Here is a 22,503-nt window from a genome sequence, read left to right as displayed (position 1 = left end):
ATAACAAAGCACAACAAAAAATTGGATTTCCGTTATGTGCAGTCATTCCAAGCACTTCAATGAATGTTTCTTTGAAATAAATCTTTATTTTAAATAGCTGGGGGGGAAAAAAGAGACATGTGAATAAAACACTTTAATCATTCATACAGCTACATCTGCATATTGGAAATTAATTGCTTGCCTCAACAGTTGTTTCAAATGAATTTTTATCCTGAGAAATTTAATTTATTTACTAAACTTACTTCAGACATTAAAGTTATCAATACTGCAGATTGGAAAAAAACTAAATCAAAAAACACCATCCATACTCTCAGAAAAACACCAACACCCGTCCAGAATCACCCAACAAAACAGAGAAGAAAATTAAAATAAAGAGGATCATTATTTCTTAACATTTTCATTTGCGGCGCAGAAAAACGTCAAGAATCTAGAATCAGACTACGTGCATGATTTTACCTAATAATCTCACAGGTGACACCATTCAGGTAAACTATGAAGGAATTTAAAAGAAAAATAAATTATAATGAATTTCAACCAAACCAACAGAACTACATCATTTTTCATAGGTTTTGGAGTCTTTATAATGCTGCTTTAGCTCTTTGGGTCCATCAGGTGTTTCGGAGTGATACTGTGTTTACAACTGGATGTCTTTAAAATAGCAATCAAGTATTTTGACTACGATTCAAACCTTTACTCCAAGTATGATTAGTTAACAAAACAATTGTTGCTTTTTCAAAAACGGCCCCACACTTCGAGAGCTCAAAAACATTTCAAATCCCCCACCAACTCAAACACTTTTCAATCTCCCCTTAATTCGAGGTTGTTTAAAAAAAAAAAAAAAAAGACACACCCAGAGTGACAGAGAAACACATTCAACACTAAACCAGAAAAAAACCACAAGATCAAAAATGTCCACGTGGTATGGACCCCGCTGACGTGCCCATCTGCTTCTTCGCCACAGAGTCACTTCAACGCCGCAGCGGTTTTTTTGCTAGGACAAATCATGATGCGGTGGGAAAACTGTCCGCCGTTACAAGAGACTAAAAGCTTGCAAAGATGTTCTGGCATGCACAGAAACTTAGAAAATACTGTCACGTGGCAAGTTTATTGTGTCTTGGTGCATGTAATGGGATGCTGTAAAAGGTGAAAAATACTGGATCTCTGCAGTGCTTTTCCTAGTACAAGCCTGAAGTCCTTCGTTTTCCATCACGGAGATCAAAATTCACTTACAATTTAGGAAAAACAAATATGCAAAAGAGGCTGACTAATGTTTAAGAGAGTTTCCACCCCATTAAAGCCTACAGTGAGTGAAAAAGATTTGGTGAGCATTTAACTATCCTTCATGGTAAAGTCTGAGGTGGCCAAACTGAAGAAACTGCTAACGTATGTGCTGGTGCAAATCTTACCAGGTCCCACATTTTTACAGAGTCTTTTGTTTTAACCTCTGAGACGGGGAAAAAAACAGAGGCACGAGAAAAAAAGCTCTTATCCGTTTAGAGAAGGGAAGATTCCAGTCTTCCTTGGTGTTAAACCTAGAACATCTCGCTACCCCGGAAGGGAAAAAGGAGGAGCATAGCCGGACTGGGCGTTCAGTCAAAAAGCATGTCACAACTCCTCGTTTCCTGAATCGTCCTCGTCGTAGCAGCAGTCGCCATCCCCGCCCTCCATGGTGTCGTCATCATAGTAATCGTCGTAGAAGAGGTCCGAGCCCTCGTCGGGGGCTGGCGCACGTGTGCGGACGCAGTACTCCGCCAGCGTGGTGGGAACTTTCACACCATCGCGCTCAGCTTCAGCTTTGGTGGCCATCACCTGTTTCCTGGAAGAGACAACAGATTATTTTTCATTTGTGAGGACGCGGCAAACGCACAGAAAGCTAGGAAACACAGTGAAGGACTAGATTTCCTTTTGATGATCCATATCTTACTCAAGGATGCGTGACACAAGAAGACATCCAGATGGCATTTGTGCCGGATGTCTAAACCTCACCTCAGCTGGTCCCTTTTAGAACAGAACTTCATTGATTCCACAATGATGGTATTTTAATGCCTACAGGAAATTTACTTAAATTAAAAGGTGTTGATGCAATATGATCGTGTTCTTTTGTGTCAACTGTAACATCAAAACTGTACCGACAAATTCATGCGTTAACATTTACTTTTCAATAGCGAATCCAATTTTTGCCCCAAAAAACGTATTTAATTGAATTTTTTCAAATAAATTATCAATATTTTTATCTTCAGTAGACAGTGGATTCTTAAATGGTTGATGCAAAACGCTCATATCAATTAGATTTTCACTTTGTGAAATCGATTACGTCATATTTGCCGTTTAAAAAAAAGAAAGTAGTGAGCATGGTGTCCGAATTGTTTTTAAAATTCAGGGCACTAGAAAGGCCCGCACTATATATATATTATTTTTAGCAGTTAATCAGAATTTGATCTTGCAGCAGGATAAGGGTCCTCAACAGAAGCCAAATCTTTACCAGAACTAAAAACAGAAAAATAGAACATGGTCAAAATAAAAAAATTGGGAGTGACCAGTACAGTCCCAGAATTTAAACTCTATGAAGTTATTTTGAGGGAGAAAAAAATAGTGTAAAAAGCTAAAAAAAAAAAAATAGGAGTTAAAAAGATGGTAACTTTGATAAAAATAAATGTTTAAAATTCATTTCTAGTTATCTAATTGAAACCACAATTTCCATTTCTTTGTTTTAATTTATTCTTTACATTAAAGCAAAACATCAAACTACATTGTTTGCAACAAAAACGTAAAAGACAAGTAAATATTCTCAAACCTTGAATCAGTACTGTCCCTAAAATTGAATTAAGAAATTCACTTCTTTCCACTTGAGCAGTGACCAAAGAACCAAAAAAAGCCGGCAATACAGACTGTTGTTTATCTGCAGGCTGTTGAGCGAATCACACAGCCATTGAACAGTTTTCTTTCCTGCGTTTTGTTGCATTTCTACATACCTGATGATTTCTACATATTCCCTGTCTTTTCCTTTGCTGTCTCTCCATTTGCGGTACATGACAGAGGCGTCCACGTTGGCGGGGGAAAAGGTGTTGGGTTCATTCAGCAGCGAGATCACGCTCAGCAGAATAGTCCTGGGAACAAACAACAAAAGAGAATTAAAAAAAAAAATCTGAATCATAATTAAAAAACCACTGAGAAGAAATTGACAATACATATTCAGAGTGACTCTTTAAATCATCATAAAGGCCTTGAGCTTTAAAAGTAAACATTCTAGCTCATAAACACTACGGGAATTAGTACGGAGCCCGTGACATGACATGAGTGACAGAAAATATACAAATTCCTTCTTATGAAATAGTAATTTGTTCCCTCAAAAATAATTGCGACCTTTTACTTTCAACTGGAAATAAACTTTAATGTTTCCCTGCAACAGACTGGAGACCTGTCCAGGATGACCCCAGAGGCCCGGGACCCCGAAAAGGACAAAATGGTTAAGAAGAAGATGAATGTTTCCGGTTACATATTTACTGTAAATAAAATAACCTGTTTAAAGCAATAATATAAATGAAAGATATGTTGCCACTGCATCACTGATGCTTCCATTGATCATAGCGACGGGATCGCTACGCTGAGCGGCCCCTGGGCGGCTGGCTGGCTGCGGAATGAGGAGGCAGTCAGCTCGGGCCTCATAAATCTTATGATTTCATAATAAATAGATCCCCTGGATTGATTCTTGTTTTTATTTTTTCCCGCTCGAACTAATGTGGGTCACAGAGACACGGAAGTAGCGGCGGAAAGGGCTTAATGTCAGCGGGAGTGAGACTCACTATGCTGGGAGAGTCTCTGAATGACCTCCTGAACGTGGTTACCGATGCTTTTGTTGAGCTCTCTAAAATAAATCAATCTGATCTCTAAACATCCTCTGTGTCTTCCATGCAATGTATGAGATACAAACAGACAGAAATTTGAAAGTATCTGGAGTAAATTTAAAGTACTGCTTGAAACTTTGCATATCTAACAAAGTAGATGAGAAGATTCGCTTCATTTTCCACAAAATCAGGGCTAGCCAGAAAAGAGATTACCCAACAAGTAACTACTTCTGCTTTGTGCAAAAATAAAAGGGGGGGAAAAAAAATCTCCTTTCCGGATTTTCTTCATTCTATATACATCTTTGTTTGAACTAATTAATATTTGGGAACTATTTAATTATTCTGTTGGAAGTAATTACTACTGTGTGGGAATTGTCAGGGTTCTGACTTTTTCCTTAATAAAGAGAAGAACCACACAGGAGATGAGAATTTTTGCTAGACTTCTGCAGAAGGAGAATCAGTCTGTGACGGCGTGAACTGTCACCGAAGAGTTCTGCCATCCTAGTGCATGAAGCCTTCTTTTATTGAAAGCTGAAGGTTGCAGACATGAATGTGGATCATTTAATCAGAAACACCAGGAACATCATATTCTCGCATAATCAGAACTTTTTAGGTCATTGTTTTCTTACTGAAAGATAAATGTGACACAACCATATTATGGAGATTATAGCGTGTAAGCAAATGATAATTACATAACTCCAACATCAATGAATTTTTATTTTGTAGGAACAAAATCCTAATTCACAGGAACCATTTCATTCTTTGTTTACCCATGTCAGGTCACGGTAAATTATTCTAAAAAAATTGCTGTAATAACTATCAATAGAAAAAATTAAGGTGCCTGTTAAAACAGCTGAAACAAGTTTGAGTACTTACATCTTTTTGTGGAACTTTTTAATGTTGTTGCAAAACTCTGATGCAAAAAAAGGTTCAATTTAACCATTTAATTCTACAATCTTGGTACTAACGTTTTTAATAATCCAGGATAAAATATTCCTAATTGATTGTATTACTTCATTACAATAGAAGCAGGGATTATTCTACAAGAAATTTTAACGCATAAGAAGATTATTGAGTGTGCAGAGCAGTGTGAAGGTGGAATATGACCCCTGCTGCTAATGTGATTAATGGCATGTGTGGTCTCAACTCAAGTCCACAATTCCAGGTCTATAAAGTCCACTCATCTTTTGATTTATTTTCAAAGTATTCCTAGTGGTCTTTTAATTATGTTTATGCGTGTATTAGCCATAATCCAAAAACCTGTGTACTTTTTTTTAAGACATAGTTTCTGCAGAGCGGCAGTACATTAGAAATTCACCTCTGAGATGTGGGACCGTTGGTGCATAGCAACCCAACCCCCCCCCTTCCCATCATCCCTTTGTCTACACTCTCTCCTGCTAGCTTACAGCCCTTTACAAGCCAAACCAAGCATTAACAGTGCGACAAAAATACTGAGCAATATCAGAGCTATCCAGTTGTACAGTTTTGAGTGAGATGCCAGCTCGGATGAGGAAAATAAAGATGCATATGGATCTAGGCATGGGAGAGTTGTGGAAAAGGAGTGGTATGTCTTGTGTATGCAAAGGTTTTTATTTGTACCTATAGTCTCAAAAACTGCTCTGATGTTCATAAAAGTCACAAAAACCAAAGTTATTGTAATAATTTAAAACTATACAGCAGCAGTCCATCCGTAAGGGGCCAAGAGGATCTCAAATATGGGGTTCTGTTTGAGCTAAAAAATATGTTTTTGCGTCCACTGTCTATGTCTACTGAACAAGTTTATTGAACATTGGTTCATGTCTATGTAATACTAAGCAGTATCTTCTGCGTGCCCCGTGCTTGTTTGATTATTACAATGCATTTGCTTTCTGACGGCTTTGGCAAAATTTGACAAGCGACGCGACATGGGAAAACGACGTACCTAACGACACTAGCAACGGTTGCTAAGGGCTTTCCTGACAACGTAGTGAGGCGATATGGGGAAAGTAATAATCAAAGAAGCATGGGCACGCAGACGATATTGCTTTGTAGTACATAGACATGAACCAATGTTCAATAAACTCGCTCAGTACACATAGACAATTGACCAAAAGACACAGACAAAAACATATTTTTGGCACAAACAGAAACCCCATACTCACAGGACTCTACTTCAAATAAATTATTAAAGTAACCAAAAAACAAAGAAGGGAGGAGACCAGAGAGGAGATAAGAGTGAGGGATCTGCTGACCGGACATTCTGGGTGGGGTTCCATCTCTCTGAGGGCAGCTCTCCACTCTGTGGGTCATCCACTGGTGGATGCAGAATAGAAATGCACACGTCTCCATTCTAAAAGAGTGGAAAGAAGGTCATTTGCTGCAGCCACAACACAAATAAAACACAATATTACACTGTAGTCATTGTGATACAACACCTCATAGATGTTGGGATGCCACATTTTGGTGAGGAAGCGAAATGTTGGTGGGGAGTATGGATAGTCTATAGGAAACTTGATGCGAGCCTAAAAGAAGAAATCCATTTGTTGTATTTGTCTTATCGTTTGAGTTTAGCTCATTATATTTTCTTGCCATTTTCACTTCTTACCTTAAAGTACCCCCCTTCATAATGAGTGTTTGGTGGTCCAAAAATGGCCACTTCCCAGTTGTATAAATCAGCTTCGTCCACGAGAGTGATTTTGAATCCCTCCACAGGCTCCTCCTGGAGGCTCTTCATCTCCAGCATGAGAGCTTTCTGTGAGCTGGCGACATGAGAGGAGTCGTGTTGCGCCATTCTGCTTCGTTTGGTTTTTTGAGGGGATCTTAATTCGACAGCCGATGCTTCTGTTTACGAAGCTAAGTTTGATATAAAACAGTCGAGCGACCCACAACAAGTTCTGCGTTTTCTACCTCCAAAAACAATAAACACAGGCCGAACCTATGGCTATAATGCTGATGTGCACAAGCCAAACAATACCTTCTCTGCTCTAAGATCCCAATAACAACGTGGGAATATCAACACTCACAACGGCTGAGTTAACCGAGACATTATAACCTACCAGCACCTAAAGATTTAGTCAATTTACCAGGTTAACCGCGCATATAAGCCGTAAATCTAATGGTTGCTGCTGGCTAATGTGGCTAATCAGAGTTACCGACCAGCCGTAGCCGATGATCTCAGCACAGAAACAACACTTACTGCACTTTAGGAAGCGAGACGCGTTTTCTAATTTAAAGAGGTACTAAACTACAACGCTGAAGACACTAGCAACAAAGTACGTTTGTGCTGCCATCTGAGAACACGATTAGGAAAGACTGTTGCTGAAAGGACTCCCCTGCACTCTGAAAACAGCCAACTCCCTCTGGTGTATGGGATTTGTAGTTCGGTTTTGTGCATTTTATCATTAGAAAACACCTTTCCTGTATTTAAGACAGAGTATGCGGAAAATATAAGCACTTATAATTATTTTACCTATAGAAAGAACGTTTAGCTTGACCAAAGTATTACTTTTGTTATCGAAAATGTTTTCAGAGGGAAAAATGAACTACATTCGCCTGACTTCGTAAGGACCCCAAGTGTTTTTCTTCTTGTTCAACAACTATTCAAAATGTTTTGCTCATTTGTGGGGGAAAAAACATTCAAGTTGCTTTATTATTATTTGTTCGAAATGTTTTGTGTAGTTAAAACAAACAAAAAAAAATTAAATAATTTTTGCTATTTGAAATACTTGCCAATAATACTCGCTAACATGACGTCATATTCGTGCGCACTGTGGATTTTTTTTGACCGTATTAATGTTTTTAAGTTTTATAAAATAACATATTAAACAACAATTAATAGTTTGTAGCATTGACAGTTGCAACTTTTGTGCAATATTTATTTTTCATTGTAAACGGTTTCAAGCTATTACCTCTTATTTACGCGACACAGTGCCTTTCGGACCCCGCACTGTTAGCAAGTTCGTAATGGGATCCAAATCTCGACGTAGGTCCCGGTCAAAATCAAGAAGCGGGAGCCGAAATCGGCGAAATAAATCCAGAGAGAGCCGCTCTAGATCACATGACAGAAGAAGAGGTCGCGGCAAATCTGTGGAAAAACGAAAAAGCGGCCCAGGAAGATCCAGCAGCAGCGATGCTGGGTCTCCTTCCCGAGGGCGGCCTCGACATCGACGTCGCTCTGGACCCAGTAGTGGCTCCGAGAGCGACAGGCGAAATAAATCGAAGGGCCGATCATCAAGGTGAGCTGGACATATCAAATATAATATATAGTGGCAACAATTTTTCATTAACATTTAAAAATGATTTTCATCGACACATAAATTAACATTCTAACAAAAAACTCCAAAACAGTATCTAGTTAACTGTTTATTCTATGTTATTATATTTTTTATAATCTCCAAAGTTAAGTATTTCCTCTCATGGTATAGTATATATACATAGTTTTTCCTTTGTCACCCCATTACCTGCGTAAACAATTAGTCACAGGGCAGATTACTTGTTGCAGAGGCTTTTAGGTTGTCTGTTGAAACCTGTAACCCATCACTTTTTGAAAGTATTACCTCATTGTTAAGTTATACATATTTTCTGTTTTAGTCCTGATCTAGATGATCCCAAAATAAGGAGGACAAAGGAAGCAGAGCCTCGCAGAGGACGATCTCAAGACCGGAGAAAAAGAAGATCCAAATCCAAGTCATATTCCTCTGATGAAAGCAATGACCGAGAGAGGAGAAAACAAAGAAGTTCTGAGAGGAGGAGTTTGGGCAGAGACGGACACAAGAGGGAATATGACAAAGAGAGATGGAAGAGCAGCAGCAGAGAACGTGAAAGACAACACAGCAGAGACAAAAGTAAGGAGCGGCAGAAGAGGATGGAAGAAAGGAGCGACAAAGACAGAAGGAGGCGGCGATCAAGTTCTTCTGAGTCTTCAGACAGTTCAGGGTCTGATCATGAGTGTGCCCTCAAAGAAAAAGAAGAGAGGAAGAAGAAGAAGGAGTTGATGAAAGCTCTGGAGACGCCAGAAGAGAAGAGAGCCAGAAGACTGGCGAAGAAGGAAGCAAAGGAGAAGAAAAGAAGAGAAAAGATGGGTTGGAGCGAGGAGTACATGGGATACACCAATGCTGACAATCCCTTTGGAGACAACAACCTGTTAGGCACATTCAAATGGCAAAAAGTACATTTATTTGGAAGAATTTGAAATCTATTGTTCATATTGTTCATAACCTTGTTTTAAGACCTTTTTTTATTTTTTATTTTATTATTATTAGGCTCTGGTTAAAAAAGGTATTGGTCATCTCGGGGAAAAAGAACTCAAAGAAAGGAATAAACTAATTCAGGAAGAGAACCGCAGAGAGCTGCAGAAGGTACACATTTCCGCATTGATTTAAAATCAAATAAATAGACCAAAAAAAAAGACAATCTTGTAGAGTATCTGAATTTTGGCAGCAAAATGCTGAAGCTCATTTGACGATCCTCAATCTGACATGCAGGCTGTATGTTCTTTTAGGTGAAACAGTTGCGTTTGGAGCGAGAGCGAGAGAAAGCCATGAGAGAGATGGAGCTGGAGATGCTGCAGAGGGAGAAGGAGGCAGAGCACTTCAAAACCTGGGCTGAACAGGAGGACAACTTCCACTTGCAGCAGGCTAAGCTGCGGTGAGCGGGACTTCAAACCCTTTCTATGGAATTTGTTTTGGAGAATGTTCTCAGAAGCTTCTGTTCAACCTCTGGTAACATCAACCTGTCCATGTTTAGGTCCAAGATTAGAATTCGTGATGGTCGGGCCAAACCCATTGACCTCTTAGCGAAGTACATCAGTGCAGAGGATGATGACCTGGCTGTGGAGATGCATGAACCCTACACCTTCCTGAATGGACTAACAGTCACAGATATGGATGATCTACTAGAAGACATTAAGGTTGGTAGCACTCCGATTGTGTTGAAGTTGTGTGATAACACAAATCCTCTAGACTGTATAAAATAATTTGTGGTAAAGGTGTACATGGAGCTGGAACAAGGGAAGAACGTGGACTTCTGGAGAGACATGACAACCATCACAGAGGATGAGATCAGCAAACTGAGAAAACTGGAGGCCTCTGGGAAAGGACCTGGTACAGTAAAGCTTTCATGGAGCAGGCTTAAAGCTTCTCTGATTTAATCATTTACACGTCTAAGCGGTGTTTTGTAGCATTCTGAATGTATTTTTCTGCTTTCAAGGTGATCGCCGCGAGGGCATCAACACAGCGGTGAGCACCGACGTTCAGACTGTGTTCAAAGGGAAGACGTACAGTCAGCTGCAGGCGCTGCACCTGAACATCGAGTCGAAGATTCGAGCTGGAAGATCCAATCTGGACATCGGTTACTGGGAGAGTCTGTTGCAGCAAGTTAAAGTCTACATGGCCAGAGCCAGGTACGAATGTAGTCCCAGCTACTGTGCCAATGATATTAGCGAACAATTCCAATCGGTTGGAGTCAGCGTTTGCTTCCTTCGTCCAGGCTGAGGGAGCGACACCAGGATGTGCTGCGCCAAAAGCTGTTCAAGCTGAAACAGGAACAGGGAGTGGAAAGTGAACCTTTGTTTCCCATCATCAAAGAGGAACCGAGGGATGAGAGGGACGGGTCAGTCACTGTGATTTAGCACCTCAACATTTTATCCTTTGTTTTGTCACTGAGTTCATTTTTGCTCATAGACGAGCTTTAACCTCCATCTTTTCTAACAGGGATTCTAGAGGGCAATCAAGAGGTGCCACGACAGAGGACAGCGGCCCGTCTGCGTCCTCCTTTGGGAGAGTCGCAAATAGAGAAGCAGAAGATGAAGAGCGTCCGGGTCCGTCTACCTCTGCGGCGGGAGGCCAGGATGAAGATAAAGGAGAGAAGGGTGAAGGGAAGGATGAAGAGAAGGGTGAAGCAGTGGAGGCGGTGTTGACGGAGGAGGACCTCATCCAGCAGAGTCAGGCAGAGTACGACTCGGGTCGATACAGCCCCACCCTGCTGACACAGTCCGAGCTGCCGCTGGACACTCACACCATCACACCAGAGGAAGACGCGTCCAGGCTGCAGTTAGCCCGCCGACTGCTGCAAGTCACCGGTACGACCCAACTAGTCCCAACATTTTAGAAATGTGGATTTCACTTATCCTGATTGTTCGGTCTGTGCATGCAGTGGTACCCAACTCTGATGTGTGCCTCACTGTCAATGTTTTTCCATTTCAGGTGACGCCAATGAAAGTGCAGAGGACGCTTTTGTCCGAAGAGCCAGAGAGGGCATGGGCACCGACGAGGCTCAGTTCAGCGTGGAGGTTCCAGTCACAGGAAAAATGTACCTGTGGGCAGACAAGTACCGCCCCAGGAAACCCCGCTTCTTCAATCGGGTCCACACGGGCTTCGAGTGGAACAAATACAACCAGACGCATTACGACTTTGACAACCCCCCGCCCAAGATCGTCCAAGGTTACAAATTCAACATCTTCTACCCCGACCTGATCGACAAGCGCTCTACGCCCCAGTACTTCCTGGAGCCCTGTCCTGACAACAAAGACTTTGGGATTTTGAGGTTCCATGCAGGTCCTCCTTATGAGGACATTGCTTTCAAGATAGTTAACAGGGAGTGGGAGTATTCTCACCGTCATGGTTTCCGCTGTCAGTTTGCTAACGGGATCTTTCAGTTGTGGTTTCACTTCAAAAGATATCGTTATAGAAGATAAAAGAAACCCAACACTTGACCAAATGATCAGGGCCTGGTTTTTTTACACAGTGCCTGCTTCAGGCTGGATGGTCCATGTTTTGTTTTCCACTGCTCTTTCTGCTAGAAATGTGTGTACTGTTGTCTGAAATTGTTACCAGCAAATGTAATGTTTTAAAAAAATAAAGATCTTTCACAGCTTAATATTGTGTACTTCTACCTTAGAATGGATTTGTGTCACAAAATAAACTTAAGACGATTTTTTTAGATTTAAGATTTCATTATTGTGGGCATCAATATTTTTATTGCAAAGTTTTTACAAAAATGTTAGCTTTCAGTAAATTATTTAAAATTCTCTTTCTTTTAAAACCAGTTTTATTGAAAATCAAACAGGGATTAAAAGTGTTAAATACAAAAGTAAATTATACATATAAAAAAATGGCTCAGTTTAATAAAACACAAAGTGAAAGTTGCATTAATTTTTCTTTTACACAGGAAAGGTTTGTTCCAACCTTTCATGTCAAAAACAAGACTAAATTCCCAAATCAATTGAATTTGCAAAGTCAATATGAACAGTTAAAGGTCTAAAAACAAACTTTTAATTGTTTTTAAGAAAAAAGTGGTAAAAAAAATGGCATTTTAAGTTCAGCTTCAAACTTGTAACTCGGCTGATATTTACAGTAACTTACAAAAAAAAAAAAAACCAAAATATTTACAGCTCAAACTGAACTTTCTGCCCCGCATTTCATGCTGAATGACAGTGAATGGATCTACAGAAAGAAAACAAGTAAAGAGGACTAGTAAACACACACCCAAAGGTTTCAAGCAAAATGACGGAAGGCCTTGAGGCAGTCACAAATTGTTCCGGATTTTCTTGGCAGGTCTTCCTTGGTCTTGAGGACACGGCGTCCTGCCTCTTCAGTGTTGCCTCACTCAAACACACCTGGTTTTAATCACTGAGCTTTGTTTTAAAACCAAACTAGGAGCGCTCTTTGCATCAACATGAACATCACAAACCGAAGGAAGAAAAATAACAGAAGACAAGCCCTTTGACTGTGAGGGCTGGAAAAGCTCAGCCCCATTTACTGCTGGGCACCTGGATTGGACGTCTTCCAGCAGTAGGAAGCTCCAGAAGGAATATTTGACCCTTAAGGCATGACTTTTTAAACTCCTGGTGTAGCGACTCGGACAGCTGGGAAGGAACGCTGCTACATGCTGATTCCTCAAGCAGGTACCTAGACCTGTGTTTCAGGCTTTGTTAAAGCAGTAAAACCAAACTGCCCAAAAAATTATCTGTTTAAATCCAAAATACAAGGCCTCCGAGACATACACAGCTCCAGAAATGCTGACCCAAACAGCAGCTACATCCTAACAGCTTAGAATTGGATTTCTAAGCTTCTGATTCATCGTCAATGAACTGCAAAGTTGAAAGGCGAGGTTTGGGAGCAGCCTCCTCGTCTGCATCGCTGCGTGCGTTCACCGCAGCGGCGTGATTGTTGTTGCTGGTGTTGTTCTGAGGTTCGGACATCAGAGGCTTCTTCTCCACAGCTGCTGCTGCCGGCGCCTCCTGGTCTTGGTTCTGCTGGGGTTCCACATTCTTCTTTTTGGTGTTGCAAGGCAAAGGTATGTGACTTTTATAGAAGTTCCAGGCCAAAAGGGCAAGAAAAGCAATCACAAAGAAGGCAAGAGTAGTTTGAAGCCCAGTTACAGATGGACCACTGGTCTGGGCTAGGGGATTGATTTCAGAACGTGGTAAGTATATCTGGACTTGGTATTCAATCACAGTGGAGTAATGAATGCTAGTTTTGGACTTCTCCACAGTGATACAACGATAGTGCCCACTTTCAGTCTCTGAAGCGTTGAGAATGAGCAGCGCATCTTCTAAAAGGTGAAAATGGGCAGAAGGTGAAAGGGCCAGGCGTTCCTTTTCCCAGTGGACTTCTGCTAGCTGAGTAGCTGATCGGCAATCAAGCCTCATGTTCCCGCCTTGCATTATGAACAGTTCGACAGGCTTTTTAGGGTCTGTTCAAAAACAAAAAACACACCTCAAGAATTTGACAATCCACATTGAAGACAAGGATCAAACTGCTCAGGTCGAATAAAAACTTACCCATTTTTGGGCACTGAGAGGCATTTCCTTCTTTCAAACTCTGGATAAGTTTTCTAAAGAGAAGATTAAATCTTACTTTAATATTGCTCGATTGCTTTCAACCACAACTCTTCTCATGTGCTCTTCTCTGTATTAAGTCACTTCCTGCAGCTCTCTGTTACACAAAGCATCTTGCTTAGTTGTCACATTTTTTTAAAACAATTCCTGATTTACCACAATTTGGTAAAAACAAACAAACTCTGAAATGCATTTTTAAGCTAACTTTTTAATGTATGTCCTCCATAATCAGAAAAATGCCACAAGAACCTGTTAAAAACACCCAAAACACGTTTTTTTTTTATCAGAGTGGGTCTTAAATATTGAGCACCTAACCTAGAAACCTTTAACAGGATATAACAGTTGCAGCAAAAAAAAAAAAAAACACAAGGAGCAACAGTTTGCACCAGACAGCTGCTTGCACAGTCATTCTATAATTTAATCTATCAAATTACAGGAAGTAACAGTTGCAGCAAAAAGGAAATCTGGAAATATGGGATTATAAAAGATAACTTGTATAAAACATTTAGCGGACATGTCTTTACAGAAACAGCTGCTTACCTTTTTGAGTCAGAAAAGGAAACACATTTCCCATCAGTACCGTCCCAGCCACAGTATGGATCTCTGGCGAGAACACAGTCCTCACAAGTCGCCGACCTTTCACAGTTAGCGGGTGATATCTGCACTACTCCAAAATCAGAGCCGGCATAAAGCTGAGTGTGCACAAACATACACAAACAAAAAAAAAAGATTTGTGTCAAAGTGTTTGTTTTAAAAAAAGTTAAAACACACGTTTAGAGTCCATCAGTTTAATTTAAGTCACCTTATCTTTAAAAGTCTTGAGGATTTTGATTGGTCCAGACTGCTCGAAGAGTTTTACTTCCTCAATGATGAAGGCCTCTTCATTGTAGTTGACAGCTTTCAGCAGGGTGCCAGCCTCTTTTGTTAAAAAAACAAAAAGCAAATTACAGTTCCATATGAACACAGTGACCGGTCACTTTAATGGAATACACATTCACAGTCCACTACAATCCCACAAAACTGACATGAATTCTACAAATACAAGATCCTAAATTCAGAATTTACATTACGGCTGATGTTATTCGCACGTACTAACGAACAACCCCTTCCTCAAGGTCCTTGCAGCCAAGAAAACAGTTCAGCACTGGCCGCACGTATTATGAAAATTGCATTTAGATAGCCACTTTTTAAAAAAACAACCCTAAGAATTCCACCAAGCATTTTTTTCAGAGGATAAAGTAATTCCCATTTACCTGTGCCTATGAACATGACATGGTACGGTTCTTCATCAGCAGGTTGCACTTGGCTGACTACGATACGTGTGAAAGGAGCCCCCTTCCCTACGAGTACAGGTCTGCCTCCGATTGGCTGGATAGCCTCGTCCATGAGCGGCTTCTCTTTGACGAATTGAAGCGTCCGGTCTGGCAGAAGCATGGTGTTTGTTATGTCATGTTTACGAGCTTCATCGTTTATACACTGGCAAGGAAGGAGAGGGTACGAAAGGCCGTCAGGTTATAAAAGAAGTTAATGTTGTTCGATCTTTATACTTTCACATAAAAGCAAGAGTACAGGTAGACTTACAGCTCCAGGCCGAGGGAACGGAACTTCACCGCTAAACGTTACCCACTTGATAAAAGATGTTTCGATGGGGACGGGGCTTTTGTACTTGCCCTCTGAAAACACCTTGCTCATCTCAGACACCTTATACGCACACACTGCAGAAAGATCCGATGTACCTCTACTACACACACACACAAAACAAGTGTTAGCTTTCTGACGTAATAGGTTCCTTCCAAAACAAACAGTTCTAAACATACATCTGTGGAGTGAAAACAGCATAGAAGATGCAGCCCTTCCAGTCCTGCATTGGGTCACACCAGAGGTATGTGTCCTGGATGAGGTACGGCAGCTGGAGCTCCAACACGGGACAATCAATTCTGGTCTTCAAGAAAGATGTCCACTTCTTTTGTAAAGTTCTCTCACCTCCAATATCTCCCTGCATGGATTTGAAGAGCAATGGATGCAAGGACGATACAAAAAACTTAAAAGATGAGCTGGATGCATAAGTTAGTAGCAAAAAGAACAGAATCAGCTAAAGGGACATTACCTTGCACACACGGGCCACGCGAGAAACCACCATTTTGTTCTGGTAATCGAACTCCACAGCTATCTCACGGAAGAATAGGTATACCTTATCATCATCTCCCTCCTTGCTCCCTTTACTTTCTGGTATCTGAGCCATGGATACAAAACTGGGTTCTGGAAGAAGAGGGGAAAAAAAATATGTTTGCTTGGCTTCAACCATTCTTATGAGCATTGGCGAAGTTGCATCTTACCGTTAAGCCAAAAGTTTGTGAATTCTGTGCGCATTGGAGGTGAGCTGCGAGCAAAGATGGGTTCAGTACCCAGGAAGTTTACTGAAGTGGCTGAATACAGACTGTCATCTGGAAGAACACAAGACTTGGCATTAGAACATGTGGAAAATGTTGAGATCCTTCAAAATGTTCCATCGTTAAACACAGACACTCACCAACCATGAGGGAGGCATGTTTCTGGTAAGGATCAAATGGACATTTGGTTTTGCCATCCTCTCCAGTCCCCGCCAAAGTAAGAGTTCCATTTGTGTAAGACTAAACCAATCAAGAGCATTTAAAATCTGCTTCTCCGGTGATGATGATTTTCAAAAGAACTTACAGAGAAATTACATGTGCCTCACCAGTAAGTCACATTCCGGATCAAAAGCGTTGGTTCCACAAACATACATTTTGCCATTGTTCTTTTTGTGCAGGACTCTGATGTAGTTTTTACACTCCGTCTGAAGAAAAGAAAAATTATTAATTCAATTGATTTTTATAGGTCAAACCAGAATTGAATTGACCCCAAAAAAGTGCATTAGAGCAAAGACCAACCTCTGGATTTTTTCCTTTGTTTTTACACTCATTCACCTTTTTTAAGGGGACTTTCCAGTTAACCTAAAAAAAATAAACAAACTGTTATGGTAAATTATAACTAAGACTTTTGTCTTACGTCTACCACTGCTGGAGCTCTAACTTCAGTTAGCTGACTTTTCTTAAAGACCCACTCCGATGGAAATTGTCTTTTTGGTGTTTTTAACATGCTCTTGTGACATTTTTCTGATAATGCTGCTCCCCTCCATTCTGATGTATCCTCTTGTAGACGACCAGATCCATGTACGTTTTTGTTTTCCTTCTCTGACGTGGTATCTAGCTAGATAGCTCCGTTATTGGTCATCATTTCTGTTGCACCGTTAATGTTAGGTTGGGGTTGGGACAGGCAGTAAGCTAGTGGGAGACAGTGTAAACAGATGGATGATGGGAAGTAGGGGCGGGTTAACTGCAACAACGGTCCTGGCCACAACGCTGAGGCAAATTTTCTAATGAAGTACTGCTGCTCTGAAGAAAGTATGTCCTCAAAAAACAACCGTTTTTTGGTTTTGGCGAAAAACATAATTATAATAAAAAGACCACTGGGAATGCTTTTACAATAGATCAAAGATGGTCAGAGGGGGTCTTTAAACAGTCTATCTGAACACTCCTCAATAGGGGACAATATTCAAACATGTTTGCAGTAATTTTGTCAATCACAAGTCTGTATCACTAATTAGTAATATTTATGATGTCCCAAGCTGTTAGAAAATATAAATACATTACGTTAGAATTTTAGTTTTGCCTCAATGTGTAAAATAAAAGGCAAGATCAGTCTTCATCAGCCAAACTAAAAATCAAAAACTAAGTAAACCTTGCATTGATCAAAATACAGAATACATTTTTTATTCAACATTTCCACTATTTTTTATACTACTGTTATTTTGTGAGACACACTCTTAAAAAAGACCACAGCTGACCAGATCTGCTTTAACTAGCAAATTTAACTCTACCAGTAAAAACAAACTCTTACTGTGCTTATAAAGAGGATATAACTGCAGCTTTAAATAAAACTTGAGCACACAACTGTTAATTTCTAATTCGGAACAACTGAAACTTGAAAAAAGTACGACTTCCCAGTTCAAGCAGAGAGCTCCACTTCGGTCTGCTCTGCATAGGAAACCATTTCGTCATGAATAAACTCTAACTCAGACATTATTTTTTTGTATAGCGCCTTTCATTCCAGTTGGAAACACAAAGCGCTTTATATAAAAGCAAATAAAATATTCGTAAAATATACAGAAACAGAAAACACAGGACAATCACACACAGTTGGCCCCCCTCCCTCACCAGTTTCATACCTCCACCCACCTAGTTCCCCCAATATAACCCTGAACAAAAATGTAAGAACTGCAGCTTGAAGACACAGTCTGGCTTGATACTGCTGTGCAGAAACGATAAAAGAATGCCTTAAATGATCTTTAAAATAAGAGTGTTCTTACTGAGGCGTGTTTCTTGGAGACATTTTTGAGGTCAAGAGCGAACACTGCCTCCCTGGAACCCACCACCAATAAGTTTAGGTCTTCTCTCACAAGCATGGTGGAGTAGTTGAACACTCCCTCCTCTTGAAACAGGAGGACATTGTTGCCTACAGAACAGGATTTAGATGGACATCTCAGAAATCATCCTCGATTTTTGGTGACAGAAGAAAAAAACAGCAGCACTCACCATCATAGGGGACGAATCTGCGTGGACGGCTGATGGGAGGCAAGTCCTCTTCAAGTGCTACTGTCGGGAGCAGCAGCGAAAAGACACAGAGGGACAGCAGCGGATGCATGGCTCCTTTGTTCATCCAAAAGAGAAATTTAGGCTCTAGTGTTTCCCACACAGTCACTCATACAGGAATAAAGGGCAGCATGCAACATCTATGACGGGATGAGGTCTGTTCTGTCAGTAGAGCACTGGCCCCATTTACTGGCCCGACTCAGCAGGCTGTCCATGACGGGATGGATGGCACAGACCTGAGAAACAAAAAAAAACAATAAGAACGGAGAGGGAAAAGGCAGATAACACAGGAAATTTCCCCCCCAAAAAAGGATTGCACCAGGAGAAACAGTGGCAGGAAAAGTACATAATAAAAACAGTAAAGGAATTGCCAGAAGTGCTGGAGGGAGCTAAAGTCAGCGCCGCAGTAATTCTGTCAGAGCCATAGTGATGGTAATGCAGGTCCATGAAAAGCATTCAGCAGGGTGCAGGGATGTCAGCTCCAACACACAAAGAGAGATTTACTGAGAACTCTGGCAAAGATGCAGAGGAGAAAAAAAAAAGCTCCAACTTTTTGCAATCGCGCTGTCACAAGAACAAATCTTACTTTAAAAAAACCCAAAACCCTCCAGATAAATGCACAGCTGAGGGAGGCCAGAATCAGCACAGGGACATGCAGGAGATGAGCTGGGGCATGCCAGAGACTGCAGGTTTGACAGCCCAAGGCAGCTCCACTCAACCTTATATGACGAACGAAGCAGCAGCAGCAGAGGCAATAAAATCTGCCCTGCTGTGCCAACTAGATGTGTTGAAATATCTGCAACGTATTATATATACAGGAAATAACGACGAGCGTTTAATCTTCTCCCCTTTTTTTAACCGTAGCTGTGCTGTGTTACACCAAACACTATTAAAGAAATATTAAAAACGTGCTTTTTTTAATTCAAAGAGTTGACAAAAATCGTTTCTAACTATATCATGACCGATTAAAAAAACAAAACTTTAAGTTACCTGCGCACCGACACGCCCAAGATTGCGGAAACGTTGAGTAAATGATTCAATTCACCTGCACATTTTTTTTTGTTTGTTTTGTTGGTATTTTCCAACACGCAGCTTCTTCTTGATCTTCTTGCGTCCGCACGTCAATTTGGTAAAAAAGGCGCACAAAAGGTGACGAAAAGGTGAACCGAAAGGAAAGCTTTGGGTTTCTTTCTCGGAAACTCACTTCTCCTCTGTCTCTGGGGCTTTTTGAAGACAGAATATCTCTCCTCTGCAAAAGCTGCTCCTCCGGTGGCTCCAACAAACCCCGCGCGGCGGGTTCACAGGATCTCTCCGTTCTCCGTCGTTCAAACCGCCGGGACTACGACACTTGTGACAGGCGCGTCCATTGTTCTCTGGTGCCCCAGTCAGACGGTAGAGGGCAGAGCCGATTCAAGCTCACGACCAGAGAAAAAAGACAGGAAACACCTCCACCTTGTAGTTTATCTGTGGCTTCCACGGAGATTTCAAAATCTTACGAGGAAAAGACGTACTCCGTAACGGCAAGCTGTTACCTAGGCAACACCCCCACGCGCTGTTTTCTGCAATCAAGGAAAACCCAATTGTGGCTTCTTCTTTTTTTAAAAAAAATATAAAGTAAAAACAAATAATCAAATTACAGTTATAAATCTATGTTTAAATAAAAAAAAAAATCCTAGAATGGCCATAAGGTTAAAGCCAGAATGAGAAGTTAAAGTAAGCATTTAAAATTAAATTAGACTGTGTATCTAATAATAAATGAAAAAAAATGTTTTGTTTAAAGACCCACTCGGATGAAAATTGTGTTTCTAACATTTTCTTGTAGCATTTTTTTCATGATGGAGGACAATTTAACCCTTGTGCTATCCTATGACCCCACCCTTACATTGACGTGTTATCACTATCATGGTAAAGGTGAAGAGGATTTCATGTAATCCATGGACACCAGTGAAGATCACAAATCATTGAAGAAAAAAGGTTCAGTGCACTGTCTAGTGGGTCTAGATGACCCAACTCCCAATGTTAAAGTGCCTAGGATAGCACAAGGGTTAAATTCAAGCTGCATTTCGGAGTAATTTTTTATTTAGATCAGGGGACAGCAACGATTATGACATGAAATGCCCAAAAATGTTCTCCTTTACAACTGTGGCATCACCAACTATAATGTGAATTCTAGTTTCAAAAAAAGACAAAAAACATTTCCAGTAAATTTGAAATTGTATTTAATTCACAAACAGCTGCACGGTAGCGCGGTGGTCACAGCAAGAAGGCCCTCAGTTCAAGTCCCGGCTGGAGGACCTGAAACTGGGGAACCTTTCTGTGTGGAGTTTGCATGTTCTCCTCGTGCATGCGTGGGTTTCCGGGGACTTCGGCTTCCTCCTGTCCAAAACATGCTTAATTGGTTACTCTAATTGTCCCTAAATGGGATTGTGACTGTGCATGGTTGTGTGATCTGTGGCCCTGCGACAGACTGGCAACCTGTCCAGGGTGTATGGCCGGGATAGGCTCGAGCAGCCCCGTGACCTGGAAAGGGACGGGGTTTAAAACGGGTTTAAAAGATGAATGAATGAATGACAAACAGCAGGTAAATTAGCTTTTTAAACATATTTTGGTATTAATTCAAAAAAGAGTTTTTAGAACAATATTGCAAAACCAAGCAGGTCAAAGTTGAAATAGTATTGCATCTATGAAACAAAAAGTACTGCATTTGTGGTATGTCAGACCTAAGCAATAGGATTGGTTATGTCAGAACAAAATACCATCAACTGCACAACCATTAACATGAAAAAAATAAGCATAATTTGGCTTGTTCATCTTTTGTAAAATTATCAGATAGGGTGTGAGTAACTGAATGTAAGTTAATTCTGTCATCGTGCTTTTATTGCATGCAAAATTAAACGTTTTGACTTTTCCTTTAGTTTGCTAATCATAGTCATGTACATTTTCCACAATTGGACAGCATCATTCTTCCTTTTTTCACCCCCAGTGAATAGAGTGGCAAACAGCTGTAGTATTCATTTGAAAACTTGTTCAAATTTCACATTGACATTTGGCGGAACAGAAAGAAAGTCTGGGTATAATCTGACCTTGCCTGGTTATCATTCAACAAACTGAGTTTATAACTCATTATAAATGCATTATTTTTTTAAATAAACTTATGAATCCTTATTGTGACATTTCACATCCACAAATACAAATACAGCCAGCACAAATCAGTTTTAAGCACTTTTATAATGAATGTTGTTTGTCATAAGAAACAAAGAAGTGCTTCTAGTAACAAAAAGGCTTTGAATTTTTTTTTTGAATGAGAAAGATTTTTGCGATTGAAAACCTAAGCTGATCCAAGTTTTAATTTTGGGATAATTTCAAAGTGAAATGTTTTTAAAGAATATTTGAATCCATGGTTAAAAGTTTGAGTTCCGAAACAGTAACCAGAGTTAAAGAGCATACCACAGAATATCATTTTTTTAAAAAAAATAGAGATAGTGATTTTTTTTAATTCACATAATCAAGCAGATCTATATGAGTGATTTTTTTGTATGATTTTCTTTTTTCTGGCGATATCCTAAGTCAGTAAAACTAAAGTTGCACATACAGTCAGGACCATACATATTTGGACAGAGACACATTTGTTCTAATTTAGTTTCTGTACTTTACCACACTGAATTTTAAATAAAACAACTCAGATGCCGTTGAAGTGCAGACTTTTAGCTTTTATTCCATGGGTTGAACAAAAAGATTGCATAAAAATGTGAAAAACTGAAGCATTTTTTAAACACAATCCCTTCATTTCATAGGCTTGTAAGTAATTGGACAAATGAAATAACTGAAAAATTAATGGTCATTACTAATATTTGGTTGAAAACCCTTTGTTGGCAATGACAGCCTGAAGTCTTGAACTCATGGACATCACCAGATGCTGGGTTTCCTCCTTCTGAATGCTCTGCCTTTACTGCAGCGGCTTTCAGTTGCTGCTTGTTTGTGGGCCTTTCTATCTGAAGTTTAGTCTTCAACAAGTGAAATGCATGCTCAATTGGGTTAAGATCAGGTGACCGACTTGGCCATTCAAGAATATTCCACTTCTTTGCTTTAATAAACTCCTGAGTTGCTTTGGCTGCATGTTTTGAGTCGTTGTCCATCTGTATTATGAAACGCCGCCCAATCAGTTTGGCTG

At 40.3% G+C, this 22,503-nt stretch overlaps 3 protein-coding genes across 6 annotated transcripts; 1 reads left to right on the top strand and 2 right to left on the bottom strand.

The window, feature by feature from the left end:
- Positions 1–66: 66 nt before the first annotated feature.
- LOC101170792 (ubiquitin-conjugating enzyme E2 R1) lies at positions 67–7,222 on the bottom strand. Its single transcript, XM_004079303.4, has 5 exons — positions 6,430–7,222; positions 6,260–6,346; positions 6,077–6,174; positions 2,973–3,107; positions 67–1,816 (listed from the first exon to the last, which is right to left on the bottom strand). Exons 1-5 carry the CDS (start codon positions 6,613–6,615, stop codon positions 1,606–1,608), a joined length of 717 nt encoding a protein of 238 aa, XP_004079351.1. The 5' UTR covers positions 6,616–7,222; the 3' UTR covers positions 67–1,605.
- Positions 7,223–7,722: 500 nt separating this feature from the next.
- Positions 7,723–11,699, top strand: cactin (cactin, spliceosome C complex subunit). Its single transcript, XM_011486696.3, has 10 exons — positions 7,723–8,059; positions 8,415–8,991; positions 9,086–9,181; positions 9,325–9,470; positions 9,570–9,732; positions 9,811–9,925; positions 10,032–10,224; positions 10,311–10,433; positions 10,535–10,902; positions 11,027–11,699. Exons 1-10 carry the CDS (start codon positions 7,788–7,790, stop codon positions 11,515–11,517), a joined length of 2,544 nt encoding a protein of 847 aa, XP_011484998.1. The 5' UTR covers positions 7,723–7,787; the 3' UTR covers positions 11,518–11,699.
- Positions 11,700–11,849: 150 nt separating this feature from the next.
- LOC101170303 (semaphorin-4E) lies at positions 11,850–19,866 on the bottom strand. 4 transcript variants are annotated; one of them, XM_011486691.3, is made up of 15 exons: positions 19,537–19,866; positions 18,276–18,568; positions 18,050–18,195; positions 16,572–16,634; positions 16,379–16,477; positions 16,193–16,292; positions 15,999–16,106; positions 15,770–15,921; positions 15,480–15,658; positions 15,244–15,403; positions 14,916–15,138; positions 14,465–14,580; positions 14,203–14,354; positions 13,606–13,658; positions 11,850–13,517 (listed from the first exon to the last, which is right to left on the bottom strand). In XM_011486691.3, exons 2-15 carry the CDS (start codon positions 18,397–18,399, stop codon positions 12,886–12,888), a joined length of 2,307 nt encoding a protein of 768 aa, XP_011484993.1. In that variant the 5' UTR covers positions 18,400–18,568; positions 19,537–19,866; the 3' UTR covers positions 11,850–12,885. The 4 variants fall into 4 exon arrangements, with proteins under 4 accessions (XP_011484993.1, XP_011484997.1, XP_011484995.1 ...); XM_011486695.3 differs by having other exon boundaries at positions 15,244–15,400; XM_011486693.3 differs by lacking the exon at positions 19,537–19,866 and adding an exon at positions 19,323–19,518.
- Positions 19,867–22,503: the final 2,637 nt, after the last annotated feature.

The sequence above is a fragment of the Oryzias latipes genome, chromosome 17, assembly GCF_002234675.1.
Source record: "Oryzias latipes chromosome 17, ASM223467v1".
In the NCBI taxonomy this organism is placed as follows: Eukaryota; Metazoa; Chordata; class Actinopteri; order Beloniformes; family Adrianichthyidae; genus Oryzias; species Oryzias latipes.
This window is presented reverse-complemented; position numbering and strand designations above follow the sequence as displayed.